A 13,683-nucleotide genomic window follows, 5' to 3' on the forward strand; every position below is an offset into this window, starting at 1 on the left:
GGGTATCTTACTACTGGCTCTGATTGTCTAGTATTTTGCTTGAATCATCGTGTATCTCATGTTTTGCAGCTTTCAAAGTAATCCCAAAGGAGGTAACCACTTGCAGTGTCACCATTATCAAACCAAAAACATACTTATAGGTTCCAGAAAAAATTTCAGATGATACTTGGCTAAAAGGTGCCACTAGGTGGTAAAACCTATCTTCAACGAAAAAGTTTTTTCAATTACACTTCCATCACCAAACTTTTACACCAATAAGAGGAATTGCAGGTGAAAATTGTGGATCTAAAGAAAAATCAAAATCAAACTTTATTTTGTACCCCGTACCCACCCCATAGTCGGTTATAATTAATAGAAGCCACACAACATACCATATGAAAACCTGTTGCTTAAGCTACACAATGATATACAAACACTCTTACCACTTTTTAAGTGCAACGAAGCGAGCAAAATGTTTGATATAATGGCTACATATTTAGGTGACCATATCTCAGAAGCCGCACAAAAATAAAACCCAATTTCCTTGGGGTCTTCTTGCTTCACCACACCCTATATACAGGCAGAATTGGAATTTCCTTGAATTCTATGAGGTCACACAATTAAATTTGTATGGAAGAACCCACAGTTATAATTATGTCAATAACTGCACCAAGCAATGTCTATATCTCTGATCCCATTAACATCCCACTGCCAAATTTAGATAATAGTAACAGGAGACTATAGTTTGGAAAAAAATGAGAAGGAAAAAAGACGCCATTTTTGAGTTACACTTAATTAAAGGTTTTGAACAATGACCTTTGACTCGTTAACGAGCGCCCACCCCCTTTAAGCATGTCATCTGAAAGGACATATCATAAGGAGTACGGTGGTATTATTTTTATATGAAGTTATGCTCTGAGAAGTGTAGGCTGGTCACAAAAATTTAAAGGGCTCATAACTAAGAAGCCATATGACGTATGGGGCTGATATTAAGTTTAATATACCCCAAGTTTCGTTGAAATCTGAGGGGGTGCTCATTTTTTTGTGTTGAGTTGGCATGGAATGTCCCCATTACTATTAGACAAAGGATCGATGAGCACTGAGCAGTATACAGTACATTGACCGAGACAAAAACTAAGACAGTAAGTCAAAATACAAAACCGACAAAACAGACACATTGACTGACTAACTAAACTGCAGCCCCTCGGTAATGAATCAAATGTAATAGGTGAGACTGTTCCACGCAGACAACATTTGAGTTCGAAATAGTATTTAACAACTGATAAAATGCACAAGAACAAAGGTATAATTATGTATTTATATATAGGCACAAGATTTTCACAAAGGTATATAGAGCAAATTCTAAAGCCGGGCTCTCACATAATAGAGCATGCAACAGAAACCATACAATAATAACGAATCAGGAAGTAAATTTAATAACTATTAATAGTATAATGTGCACACAGTATTTGATCTGCATGTTACCTTGTTGCAAACCGTTCATGTTGACAGTTCGGAAACGCACTTCTTGCAAACATACTTTTTACATGTATACGGGGTGCAGTCTGTCTCTGCATTGGCATGAGCTTGAGATCCGCATAGTTTACATACAGCTGTGAACGTTCCAGATTCTTTGGTTAACTCATTACAAACGGTACATGTTCGGCACTTAGCACAGAGGTAGTTCTTAGATGCCCTAGTGTAACGGGTACACTCTCCGTTGGCATGGGCATGGGAATTGCATTGCGTGCATATGACTACGCGAGTGGGTTCAGTTTGTTTTCCACACACTGTACAGTCAAGTTCGTGTGACTCAATGATGGTTGGAGTTGCAGTTGAAGGCTGTAGCAAAGCAACGTCTTTCTCTGGTACATGACTATATAAAACCACAATTATCAATTTGTATGCACGCAGTGTAGTGTCAAATGTAATGGCTTACCTTTCAAAGAGCTTCTTGATTTAGAATGTTCTGTGATCGGTGTTTCCTCAGATTTGTTGGGTATTGCTGAGCTAGAACCTTCTTCTGTGATTAGTGTTTCTTCAAGTATTGCAGAGCTAGAACCTTTTTCAATACTGTGTTCACGCTTTTCACGCTCGTCGTTTTCCTGAAGAAGATAAATGGAAACAGCACAATTAAAGCTTTCGTCCCATGCACCTGTCTCAGATCATTGATCTAAATGAGCCATACCAATTCCTCTTAGTAGCAGTTTCTTTCTTCTTTTCATAATTATAATAAATGACCTTCAAGTCTCATTAACTGTTATTTTTTGTTGAACTCTCTACCTAGCCATGTTATACCTTAACGACCTCTCATTTTAAGCAGTATTTTTATTTGTGTTTTGGGGAGCACCCTTGATAGGCCTATATTTGCTGGATAAATATTCAATACCAAACGTGAGACTGACCATTTTTTAGCAACTAATCCCAATTAAATCTTAATTCTATATGGCCTCGACTGAAGGACATCAATACTGTATATTTGCTAACAGCTTGGTACATGTACCAATAAATCAATATATAAATTTGAAGGCTCACCTCTTCTATACTGTACTTCTGTAAGTCATCTGGTACTGTTTTATCGGTATGATCCAGTGTGACGTACGGAATGTCTTTCTTGAAGTAGTAGATATCAACATAGTTCCTCCAGTTTGATACGTTGTTGCCGCCTTCAATGTAATTGATTTTTGCATTTTCCTCGCTTGAACTTGATTCAAACTGTGTTGCCGTGACCACTATCTTGCACTTATTTTTATTCTGGACAGCAGCAGAGAGAATGCCTGTGATAACTTCACTATGCGGATGATTATACCCTTTGTGATTACCATGACTGATTAAGTAGATTTTTGCAACAAATGTCGTGTAAAATGTATGACAACTCAGGTAAGAACCTTGTCCTTTTGTTTGTGCCATACTACTGTTTTTCTTGCTTCCGTGGTGAGGCACTTGGAAAACACCAACAGTCTTACACGGCATGTCTTTTTCAGATTTTAGTCCGAGTGTATCAAGGATGATCTCACAATTTGAGTCGCCAGTCAACACCACATCGTATTTGTATATGCTTCCTGGTATCTGCACAGTTGTCAGAATACTTGTTTCGTTAAATCTCCTGTCTCAAAATCATTTTTTGTAATTTCTACAGTCGATTGTTGATATAGATTTTCTAATACTAGTCCATGTGTATTCGAAACCAGAAATGAGGGCAATCACCTACATTGTGATACGACTGATACGTGCTTTTATTTCCACGTATTTCATTTGTCACATACAAACTTGTGGCTGAAGTGGTTATGATGGGACAGCAGACAGTGAACTTTTCACCCGACTTAATTTCTTTGCTTCCAGTACCTAAAAGTGCATTAATTCCTCCATAATAGTCGGCATCGGGATGAGTATTGACAATCGCTGCAAGCGTTATCCATCGCTGATTGTGTTGATTTTTTTCTGATATGCAGCTTTTTTTGTCCAGAGCCGTTATTAGGTTGTTAAGAGGTGTCACTACAACCGTTTCACTATTCTTTGTTTCATTATTAACAGTCTTTGCTAGAGTCCTTGGCTACCATCGATAAGGTATCTTTTGAATAATGCTGCAATGATTAAATGATTTCAGATTCAATGCCTCACTGAACAATAAAAATTAAGCTAAAGACATGTAGGCAGTACTCACCCCCATTTAAATACAGAGGTATAACTTGGATCATGCTATATTTCCGTAAGACACAAAATCACTTACCATCAGAATATTCAACCTCCAGCAATATCGCATCTCCTTGCCCTACATTGATAGGATGGACACATACTTTAACTGCTACTGGCTTTTTGGAGTCTGTTTTTGAAATTTTGGGGTTCTTTTTGGTAGCCATAATGATGATGATGATTGCGGGGTCACAATATAGATTACACTTTTAGGCCTCTACCAAATACTGTGTACTTACGTAGAGATATTACTGTATTCTAGTTGCTAGCAGTGACATTTATACGCCATGTAGAACAGCCATCACATGATTAATTCCCATGCAGGCCATGAATATTTTGTCTCTCGGGTCATTAAGCACATGACTTGCACATAACGCATTGTCATGCATGAGTATATATACACAATCAGTTATTGTTTGGAAACAAAACCTACATGTAAGTTTCACTATGAGATCAATGATTATATAAACAATCGTCATTTGCATGAGTATAATATATCGGTTATTGTTTTGAAAAACAAATACGTACTACATGTAAGTTTCACTATGAGATCAATGATTATATAATGATTTGAACAATCCATGTTGTTGTTTTGGTGTATTTGCAAGGAAAACGAGTGTTGCAAGCTGCGCTGTGCTAATACCTCTCGCCATGTTATGCTTTCACTCAAAAAGTATTGAGTGTTATAGTAGGGGAATAAGTTTGCATTTGCAATTGAGACAATAAACGAAATTGAATTGTATACAAATTATAAGGAAATGCAATTTCACTGGCAATTACGAAAGGTGACATTTGAGTATACGCTAAAGTTAGACGCTCCTTTATGGGATCCTGGTATTAGTGATAAAATGTCTCTAAAAACCGCTCAGTCTGGGATGACGCTAATATAGTTCCAAACAGTAAATGTTCCAAACGGTAAATATAACAACAATGTCTATAAATTTATAAACGTGCTGCTTGCTGCTTAAATTGTCTCTAGAATAACGCTAGGTCGCCCCATAGTGTCCTGGGAACAAGGCGTAATTAAGAGATTCACATTCAGCAAACATCGTAATACAAAATACACATACCTAAATAACAGCACTCTTGCAGTAGGCTAACAGACAAGCACTCATGTTCAAGTCATGCTGAAGGCTAGTCCATGCTTGTTTGTGTTGGAGAGTATAGCTTCTCTGTCAATGTCAAAAGGTTAGGGCTTTTAAAAATCAGACTGGAATGCAGCTGCATGGGTAGCGTTATAAATATTACAGCAATGTCGAGAGTATACAGGTGTATGTCTAATATAAACAAGACTATTCGAAAAGATCTTTGCGTGTACGTGAAGTAAATAAATACTTAAGAAAATTGGCGTCTTGCTCAAATTAGAACCTGGTTACAAATCAAACGCAATATCGAGCTGCCAGTTTTAATTCTCTGCATGTAAGAGCCTCAGGGTATATACGGTACAAACTTCATATATTAGTAACTGTGCAGTAACAATTCCCAAATTAAGTAACTGACACGTCAGTAATAAGTTCCAGAGCCATTATACATATAACCGTCTCACCTTGAGCCAATATACGACTGTACCAACTCAAAGTCTCAGCATCTATGGACGCAGGAGGTAGCTCTTTCATTAGGCCCATCAGGGGGGCATCTGACAAGATTCATTAAAATCGAAAAGAAAAAAAAGCAAGCTAAACAAGGAATCTAGGCTTAATGTACCTCAATCAGTAATGTAGGAGGTAGTGTATTGTAAGAATGTGACAAACTCGTTTAATCACTCCCAAATAATATTTGCATCCCCCATGCATAACAGGGTTGTTTTAGAGGGGGAGAGGGTTGATGAGAGAGAATATTGAGCCATTTTTAGCCTCAATAAAACTAAGATCATACTCAGGACCTGGTATTGCTACAATGGGAGGAGGTCCCTGAATCCCCTTCCTTACGATCTATACTAATCTAAACCCTCAGCAAGTCTTATAACAATCACTGTACTCACATTGGTTGCTACCAGCACATTGTTGAAGGCACTTTTGAAATTCTGAGAGAGGATTGAGCTCCCCTAGGTTGAATATCTTGGACCCCACACCCACTTCGGTAACTGGGATGTCACTACCCTCCTCAGATGGGAGAAACTTCGGCTGCAGGCCAGGGAGAGTGGGGAGGGAAAATGGTGCCAGTTTTGGAGTTTTTGCTGGCTACATAGGTTTGTTCCGTTGCTTGATTATGTCGAGGTTTTGTAGATTAGACCGTCTGGACTTTGGTAGCATGGATGAGTTACTAAACCCTCAGCAAGAGGTGTACGTACACTTCTCGAAAACTTCGTCCATGCATCGTTAGTTCATTTTCGTTTCTTTGTGTGTTTGATTCAACATCAGTTTCATCGTGCTCTGTCAGCTTGGTAGTAGGTAGATCGGTAAAAGTAGGTTTGGTTATTTCTGATAGTGGACAGAGTGAAACATGAGAGTAACATGGTCTTGTTGGATCACAGGTAAATGTCGAGGTCATCAAGGTGGGTGGTTGCCAGAAAGTCACCTGACGGAGAGAGAGCTATGCTGGTGGTCGTCAATTATGAATATAAAAAGGATTGTTGAGTCAAAGAGAATGCACGCCTTAAAAAAAACATTTTCGATACTGAAAGTATACTGAAAGTACTTCATGCAGAAATCCATAGTAACCAATAGAAAATTATAACGAATTTCATAGTATATAAACATTATGTATGAATTGCATGAGTCAAACTAATGACATTGCATGGTCACGAGTACTCAATGAATAGCAAGTAAGCACAAACCCTAACTATCACGTTACGATTGAAAGAATGCACATACGCAGAATGGAGTGTCCTCACCTTCCAGTGGGCAGGTCCCAGGTCCTAACTGAGCAGTCCATGGAGGAGGTGACCAGCCATCGACCATCAGGACTAAACGACTGCATGTGTGTGCGTGTGTGCGTGTGTGTGTGTGTGTGTGCGTGTACGTGTGTGTGTGTGTGCGTGAACAACTAGCTATCAGTTAGAGGAGCCCTATTATACTTTTAATGAACGTATACCATTGTAAGGAAAAGAGTAGTTTAAAAGAGGAATGTTCTGTAATAACCATGTGGTATCTAGAGGTGTTTAAAAGGTATTCCTATAAGAGCACACTCTAGGGACAACACTGTTGAAATGTGATCTTAAAAAGGGACTCTTCTATCTATGATATGAGCATGCACAAATGTAAACAAACAAAATCACTATTATGGCAATCAACTCGAATGGAATACAGTTGAGAATTTTTCTTCAAGCATTAACTTAATGTATTGTTACCTGAAGACAAAACTGTTTTCTGACGCAGCCAATTAGAGCTGAATCTGATTTAAGGCGACTAAGTACGAATCAGGAGGTTTTTTTTTGGAGGTTAAAAAATTATGTTGAAGTCCTAGTGTCGTATATTTAGATGGTCAGGATCACATCTAATTGGAGGTTACTCTACATCAGGCCGCTTAACTGCATGGAATCGAGACTGTGGTTTGACCTCTATTTAGGACGCGACACTAATTGTCAACACAGCAGTCGCTACTTTTAGAGGTCAGAATATTGCCAAGATCAAGGGTGTCGCATATTTGGAGGGTCGAATAAGTACGGTAACCAAATAGTATGTTGATCGAATATGCATTCCTGAACAACTGTATGTGGGTTACTGCAAACAACACTAATTCACAGTGAGCATTGTAGACACAGGTGGCAGAAAGGTGGTCAGGTGGTCTAGATCAACCAACAGAATCGCTGTTACATAACAACTCTGACAAGGCCTTCATTGTATATTTGATACCACTATATGTCTTGAATACAGTGCAACAACCAAAGAGAGTAGATTTTTTTTTATATTATTATTTTTCACATTTTGTGGCATATCTTCTGAAGTAAAGGTGATATGATCTATTTGAGTGCAGGTACTGAAAGTTAAACTATTGGCGCTTCCATTGGACCACCACCTGTTACATCATATGACATTATCACTATGAAATGGCTGTCTAAAGATGTGTACCTCCGAAAATATGTTAGGAATAGAAGTAGCTTATTTGTTTGAGTTAAGATCTGAAATTTGTTGTGTATGTACCTGAGTATATTGCTCATCTTTTGAGCTTCAACAGAAGTCTGGGCTACTAGTAAGTTCTGAGAAATACTGCATTTTGTTGTTTTTTGGTGGCAAATATGTTAGGAATACAACTTTCGATTTTATGCTAGTTAAGGTCTGATTTTTGAGAAGGATGTACTACAATAGTGTAAAATTCATTTGTTATAATTCATCAATGAGAATTCTCCCTACCTACCATATCAGTGATTCTGCTGGTATATTAAACCCCTGAACCTATACTGACCGCTTTCCTGTATACAGCTGTATCAGAACATGACCACCTTCCTGCCACCTGTGCCTAAAATGCAGCAACGTACCACAACCATATATACGCGTCTCAGGTTAAAATATAGTTTTAAGCGACATAAAAGAGAGTGAAACGGTAGCTATAATCATTGCTACCACACAGCTCCTGAAGCGTTAACCCAAAATGTCGAAAGGCAGTGATAACTCTGCTCAGGCGATACTCAGTCATATACATGCACACATGTAAGCAAAACATTAAAGGAGTCACTATATTATAGGGCGATTACCTCGAATGGAATACACTTGGGAATTCTCCTTGTACCATATCAGTGATTCAGTTGGTTGATCTCTACCACTATAGGCCCTGATAAATTTTTTTTTTTACCCATTATTAATTTTACCCATTATATTAATTCTTGAAAAATGTGCCGATTATTATTCTCACGAAAAATCTAATTATTCCCAAAAAAGTGTGATCATAATTATAGATAAAATTAAGATGATAGACATAAACACAGCACACAACTGACACAAGATATATCATGATTCTCAGTGTTATCTTGCTGACTTGAACTGATCCATAATACTCACCGTCAGCATTTTTGCCATGAAAACATCGTTATGCAAAACTTAATGTAATGATCTTTACCAATAACGGACATTGATGCCTATTATTGCCTATTATTCCCTTCAGATATCTATTATGCTAAAATTATTCCAAGTATAATTTATCAGGGCCTATCTCTACCACTCTAAAACACGTACCACCTTTTTGCCACCTGTGTGTCTACAATGCTCACTTAATTGCCGCACACACAGCAGTTCAGGAATACAGATTCATCAACATACAGGATGCGTACACATTCTATAATTGGCTGCATCAGATAATAGTTTCAGTACAAAGTTATGAATAAAATCAGCACTGTTCTTAAAATCTAAAGTTTGTTCCACATAATACGTGGCCGGTTGTCTACTCATGCATGACAATGGAACTCACATGCTAGATATAGATCTAGTCATTGCATACTATATTGTAGGGACAATAACTAGGAACACAAAAAAAGCCTCCTCCCCTCTTCGATTTTTAAGAAACAAGTGATTATAACTTGTGTGGCCTTAGGCGATGTAAGCAAACGTTCAAGGAGTCCCAATTAGGACTTATTAATAGTTCATCAATGGGAATCAGGGTTTCATACAGAGGGGTGGGAGCCCTGGGATTTCCCCCCTGGAAATATGAAAAATTAATAACCAAATTGTGGTGTTTTACAGTGAAGAAATAATTATAATCTATCAATCAGAAAAAGCCTCTTATATTCATTTTGATCTAGCCCATGGCCATGGTACAGTTTAAAAGTTTGATCAGACAAAAGATTACATAGATACGTGTATACACAAAATGCATGACTGTATACAATTATTATAATTACCTTATAGCAGTGTACATAGTGTGACCATAGGCTCTGTACACACACTTGATCAATTTGAGTAGCTTTTCTGCTTAATTCTTCATTTTTTTCAGGCAAGGTGAAGGTGTACAATGCAGTAAAAACAGTTTGAAACTACACTAATAGTTTTAAGCACAAAAACCTCCAAATTGCACCTTAGACAATCATTCCGCCAACATTTTTTTCCGGGGGCTGCCCCCTGGACCCCTAAATTGTCGGTGGCCTATGGCCGTCGTCATTCCCCCCGCTATAGCTAAATATCCTATATGAAACCCTGGTCTGAATTCTCCCAATATATACCTGCAGCTAATATCAGTGATTTTGCTGGTATGACCTCTGAACCTCTGAACCTGGCTACTGACCACTTTCTGTACAGCAGCGACATTACATGAATACACAGAACCACCTGACCACCTTCCTGCCACCTGTGTGAGGCTGTGTTTACAATACTCACTGTAAAGTTGCTATATAGCCAGTAACAGTAAGCATAACAGCTACAAATTCAGTTTCATCCAAAGGTGTGCACATTCAGCTCTATATTTGGCTGCATCATTAAGTGTTAAGTGATAAATAAACGACATGCAGATTCAGCTCATGTGAAGTACGAAGTCATGATCATTGTTTTGAAATTTGGTACTGACAACCCGTGGCTACCTATATATATATACGCGTCTCAGGTTAACAATATAGTTTTAAGCGACTTGAAAGAGAGTGACTGTAATCATTGCTACCACACACAGCTCATGAAGTGTTAATTAATCCAAAATGTCGAAAGGCAGTGTTTTAATAGGACGACTCTGCTGAGGCGATACTCAGTCATACATGCAAAAATGTAAGCAAACGTTAAAGTCACTATTAGGGCAATTACCTCGAATGGAGGAATTCTCCTTGTACCATATCAGTGATTCTGTTGGTTGATCTCTACCACTCTAAAACACGTACCACCTTTTTGCCACCTGCATGTGTGTCTACAATGCTCACTTAAAGTGTTGCTGCACACACAGCTGTTCAGGAATACAGATTCATCAACATACAGGATGCGTACACATTCTCTAATTGCAGATAATAATAGTTTGTATTCAGTACAAAGTTATGATAACTTCAGCACTGTTCTTGAAATCTGAAGTTTTTCCCACATAATACGTGGTTGTCTACTCATGCATGACAATGGAACTCACGTGCTAGATATAGATCTAGTCATTGTGTTTAAAATACGTACTATATTATTGTAGGGACAATAACTAGAGTAGATCTATATCCCTTTAACAGGGACAACAAGTGATGTAGAAAAAAATTGACTGGAAAGAGAGTGAAATGGTAGCTATACCACACAGCTCTTGCACTGTAACCCATGCAAACGTCAATTAAGGCCAATGGGACGACCTATAAATATATGCCTGCTTAGGTCACACAAACTTAATGACTTGTTTCTCAGGCCCTCGCGCTTCGATTTTTTGACCCTTCTTGGATCCTTTTATTTACTGTAATGATCACCAGGTTTAAATTTCAAATGATGGCACCTCGTGCCATTCCTGACTTGTGTTTGACAGCTGAGTGTATTTTTTGTATGCATGTGTATTTTTCCTAAGATGGTATTTTGTATGTACTTTTCTTGACATGTAAGGAGGAGTGGCCAAGGTGTGGCCGGAAGTTTTGCCCCACAAAAAAAGCCTCCTCCCCTCTTCGATTTTTAATAGAATATGCCTAAGAAACAAGTGATTAACTTGTGTGGCCTTAGGCGATGTAAGCAAACGTTCAAGGAGTCCCGATTAGGACTTATTAATAGTTCATCAATGGGAATTAGGGTTTCATACAGAGGGGTGGGAGCCCTGGATCCCCCTCACTGGAAATATGATTTTTTACCAAATTTTGGTGTTGTACAGTGAAGAAATAATACATGCATGTATCAATCAAATCTGAGAAAAAGCCTCTTATTTGACATTTTAATCTATCAGATACGTGTACGCAAAATGCATGACTGTATATTATAATACACTTTGAACCTTGTATATATAGCAGTGTACATAGTGTGACCATAGGCTCTGTACACACACTTGATCAATTTGAGCAGCTTTTCGGCTTCTTTATTTTTTTCAGGCAAGGTAAAGGTGTACAATGCAGTAAAAACAGTTTAGAACTAGTTTTAAGCACAAAAACCTCCAAATTGCAATCATTCCGCCAACATTTTTTCCGGGGGCTGCCCCCTGGACCCCCCAAATTGTCGGTGGCCTATGGTCGTCGTCATTCCCCCCGCTAGCTAAATATCCTATATGAAACCCTGGTCTGAATTCTCCCAATATATACCTGCAGCTAATATCAGTGATTTTGCTGGTATGACCTCTGAACCTCTGAACCTACTGACCACTTTTCTGTACAGCAGTGACACTATACATGAATACACAGAACCACCTGACCACCTTCCTGCCACCTGTGTGAGGCTGTGTTTACAATACTCACTGTGAAGTTGCTATATAGCCAGCAACAGTAAGCATAACAGCTACAAATTCAGTTTCAACATAATTATGTAAACTAATCCAAAGGTGTGCACATTCAATTGGCTGCATCTTTAAGTTTTAAGTGATAAATAAATGACATATATAGATTCAGCTCATGTGAAAGTACAAAGTCATGATCATTGTTTTGAAATTTGGTACTGACAACCCGTGGCTGTCTATATATATGCGTCTCAGCTTAACAATATAGTTTTAAGCAACGGTAGCTACCACACAGCTCCTAAAGTGTTAACCCAAAATGTCGAAAGGCAGTGTTTTAATAGGACGACTCTGCTCAGGCGATACTCAGTCATACATGCACAAATATATGTAAGCAAACGTTAAAGGAGTCACTATTAGGGCAATTACCTCGAATGGAGGAATTCTCCTTGTACCATATCAGTGATTCTGTTGGTTGATCTCTACCACTCTAAAACACGTACCACCTTTTTGCCACCTGCATGTGTGTCTACAATGCTCACTTAAAGTATTGCCGCACACACAGCTGTTCAGGAATACAGATTCATCAACATACAGGATGCGTACACATTCTCTAATTGGATAATACTTTGTATTCAGTACAAAGTTATGAATAACTTCAGCACTGTTCTTGAAATCTGAAGTTTTTCCCACATAATACGTGGTTGTCTACTCATGCATGACAATGGAACTCAAGTGCTAGATATAGATCTAGTCATTGTGTTTAAAATACGTACTATATTATTGTAGGGACAATAACTAGAGTAGACCTTTAACAGGGACAACAAGTGTAGAAAAAATTGACTCAAAAGAGAGTGAAACGGTAGCTATACCACACAGCTCTTACACTGTAACCCACGCAAACAGTCAAGGCCAATGGGACGACCTATAAATATATGCCTGCTTAGGCCACACAAACTTAATGACTTGTTTCTCAGGCCCTCGCGCTTCGATTTTTTTGACCCTTCTTGGATACTGTAATGATCACCAGGTTTAAATTTCAAATGATGGCACCTTGTGCCGTTCCTGACTTGTGTTTGACAGCTGAGTGTATTTTTTGTATGTGTATTTTTCCTAAGATGGTATTTTGTATGTACTTTTCCTGACATGTAAGGAGGAGTGGCCAAGGTGTGGCCGGAAGTTTTGCCCCACAAAAAAAGCCTCCTCCCCTCTTCGATTTTTAATAGATTATGCCTAAGAAACAAGTGATTAACTTGTGTGGCCTCAGGCGATGTAAGCAAACGTTCAAGGAGTCCCAATTAGGACTTATTAATAGTTCATCAATGGGAATTAGGGTTTCATACAGAGGGGTGGGAGCCCTGGGACCCCCCCCCTGGAAATATGATTTTTTACCAAATTGTGGTGTTGTACAGTGAAGAAATAATTATAATTTATACATGCATGTATCAATGAAAAAGCCTCTTATTTGACATTTTGATCTAGCCCATGGTACAGTTTAAAAGTTCAGACAAAAGATTACAATTATATCAGATACGTGTACACAAAATGCATGACTGTATATTATAATACCCTTTGAACCTTGTATATAGCAGTGTACATAGTGTGACCATAGGCTCTGTACACACACTTGATCAATTTGAGTAGCTTTTCTGCTTCTTCATTTTTTTCAGGCAAGGTGAAGTTAAACAATGCAGTAAAAACAGTTGGAACTAGACTAATAGTTTTAAGCACAAAAACCTCCAAATTGCAATCATTCCGACAACATTTTTTCTGGGGGCTGCCCCCTGG

The 13,683-nt window shown here is 38.3% G+C and overlaps 3 protein-coding genes and 1 long non-coding RNA gene across 4 annotated transcripts in view; all 4 read right to left on the reverse strand.

Moving 5' to 3' along the window:
- Positions 1–13,683, reverse strand: part of LOC135334504 (WD repeat-containing protein 36-like) — a 113,902-nt gene that overhangs the window by 52,582 nt on the left and 47,637 nt on the right. The window lies entirely within an intron of this gene.
- Positions 1–13,683, reverse strand: part of LOC135334482 (WD repeat-containing protein 36-like) — a 141,585-nt gene that overhangs the window by 48,651 nt on the left and 79,251 nt on the right. The window lies entirely within an intron of this gene.
- LOC135334512 (uncharacterized) lies at positions 1,078–3,088 on the reverse strand. Its single transcript, XM_064529736.1, has 3 exons — positions 2,515–3,088; positions 1,919–2,084; positions 1,078–1,855 (listed from the first exon to the last, which is right to left on the reverse strand). The coding sequence occupies exons 1-3, from the start codon at positions 2,950–2,952 to the stop codon at positions 1,737–1,739; spliced, it is 723 nt and encodes a 240-aa protein (XP_064385806.1). The 5' UTR covers positions 2,953–3,088; the 3' UTR covers positions 1,078–1,736.
- LOC135334519 (uncharacterized) lies at positions 3,651–6,559 on the reverse strand. The gene is made up of 4 exons (XR_010394311.1): positions 6,506–6,559; positions 5,654–6,209; positions 5,219–5,308; positions 3,651–4,893 (listed from the first exon to the last, which is right to left on the reverse strand). It is a non-coding gene; the product is annotated as an uncharacterized LOC135334519 (long non-coding RNA).

This window comes from Halichondria panicea, chromosome 4, assembly GCF_963675165.1.
Source record: "Halichondria panicea chromosome 4, odHalPani1.1, whole genome shotgun sequence".
NCBI lineage: Eukaryota > Metazoa > Porifera > Demospongiae > Suberitida > Halichondriidae > Halichondria > Halichondria panicea.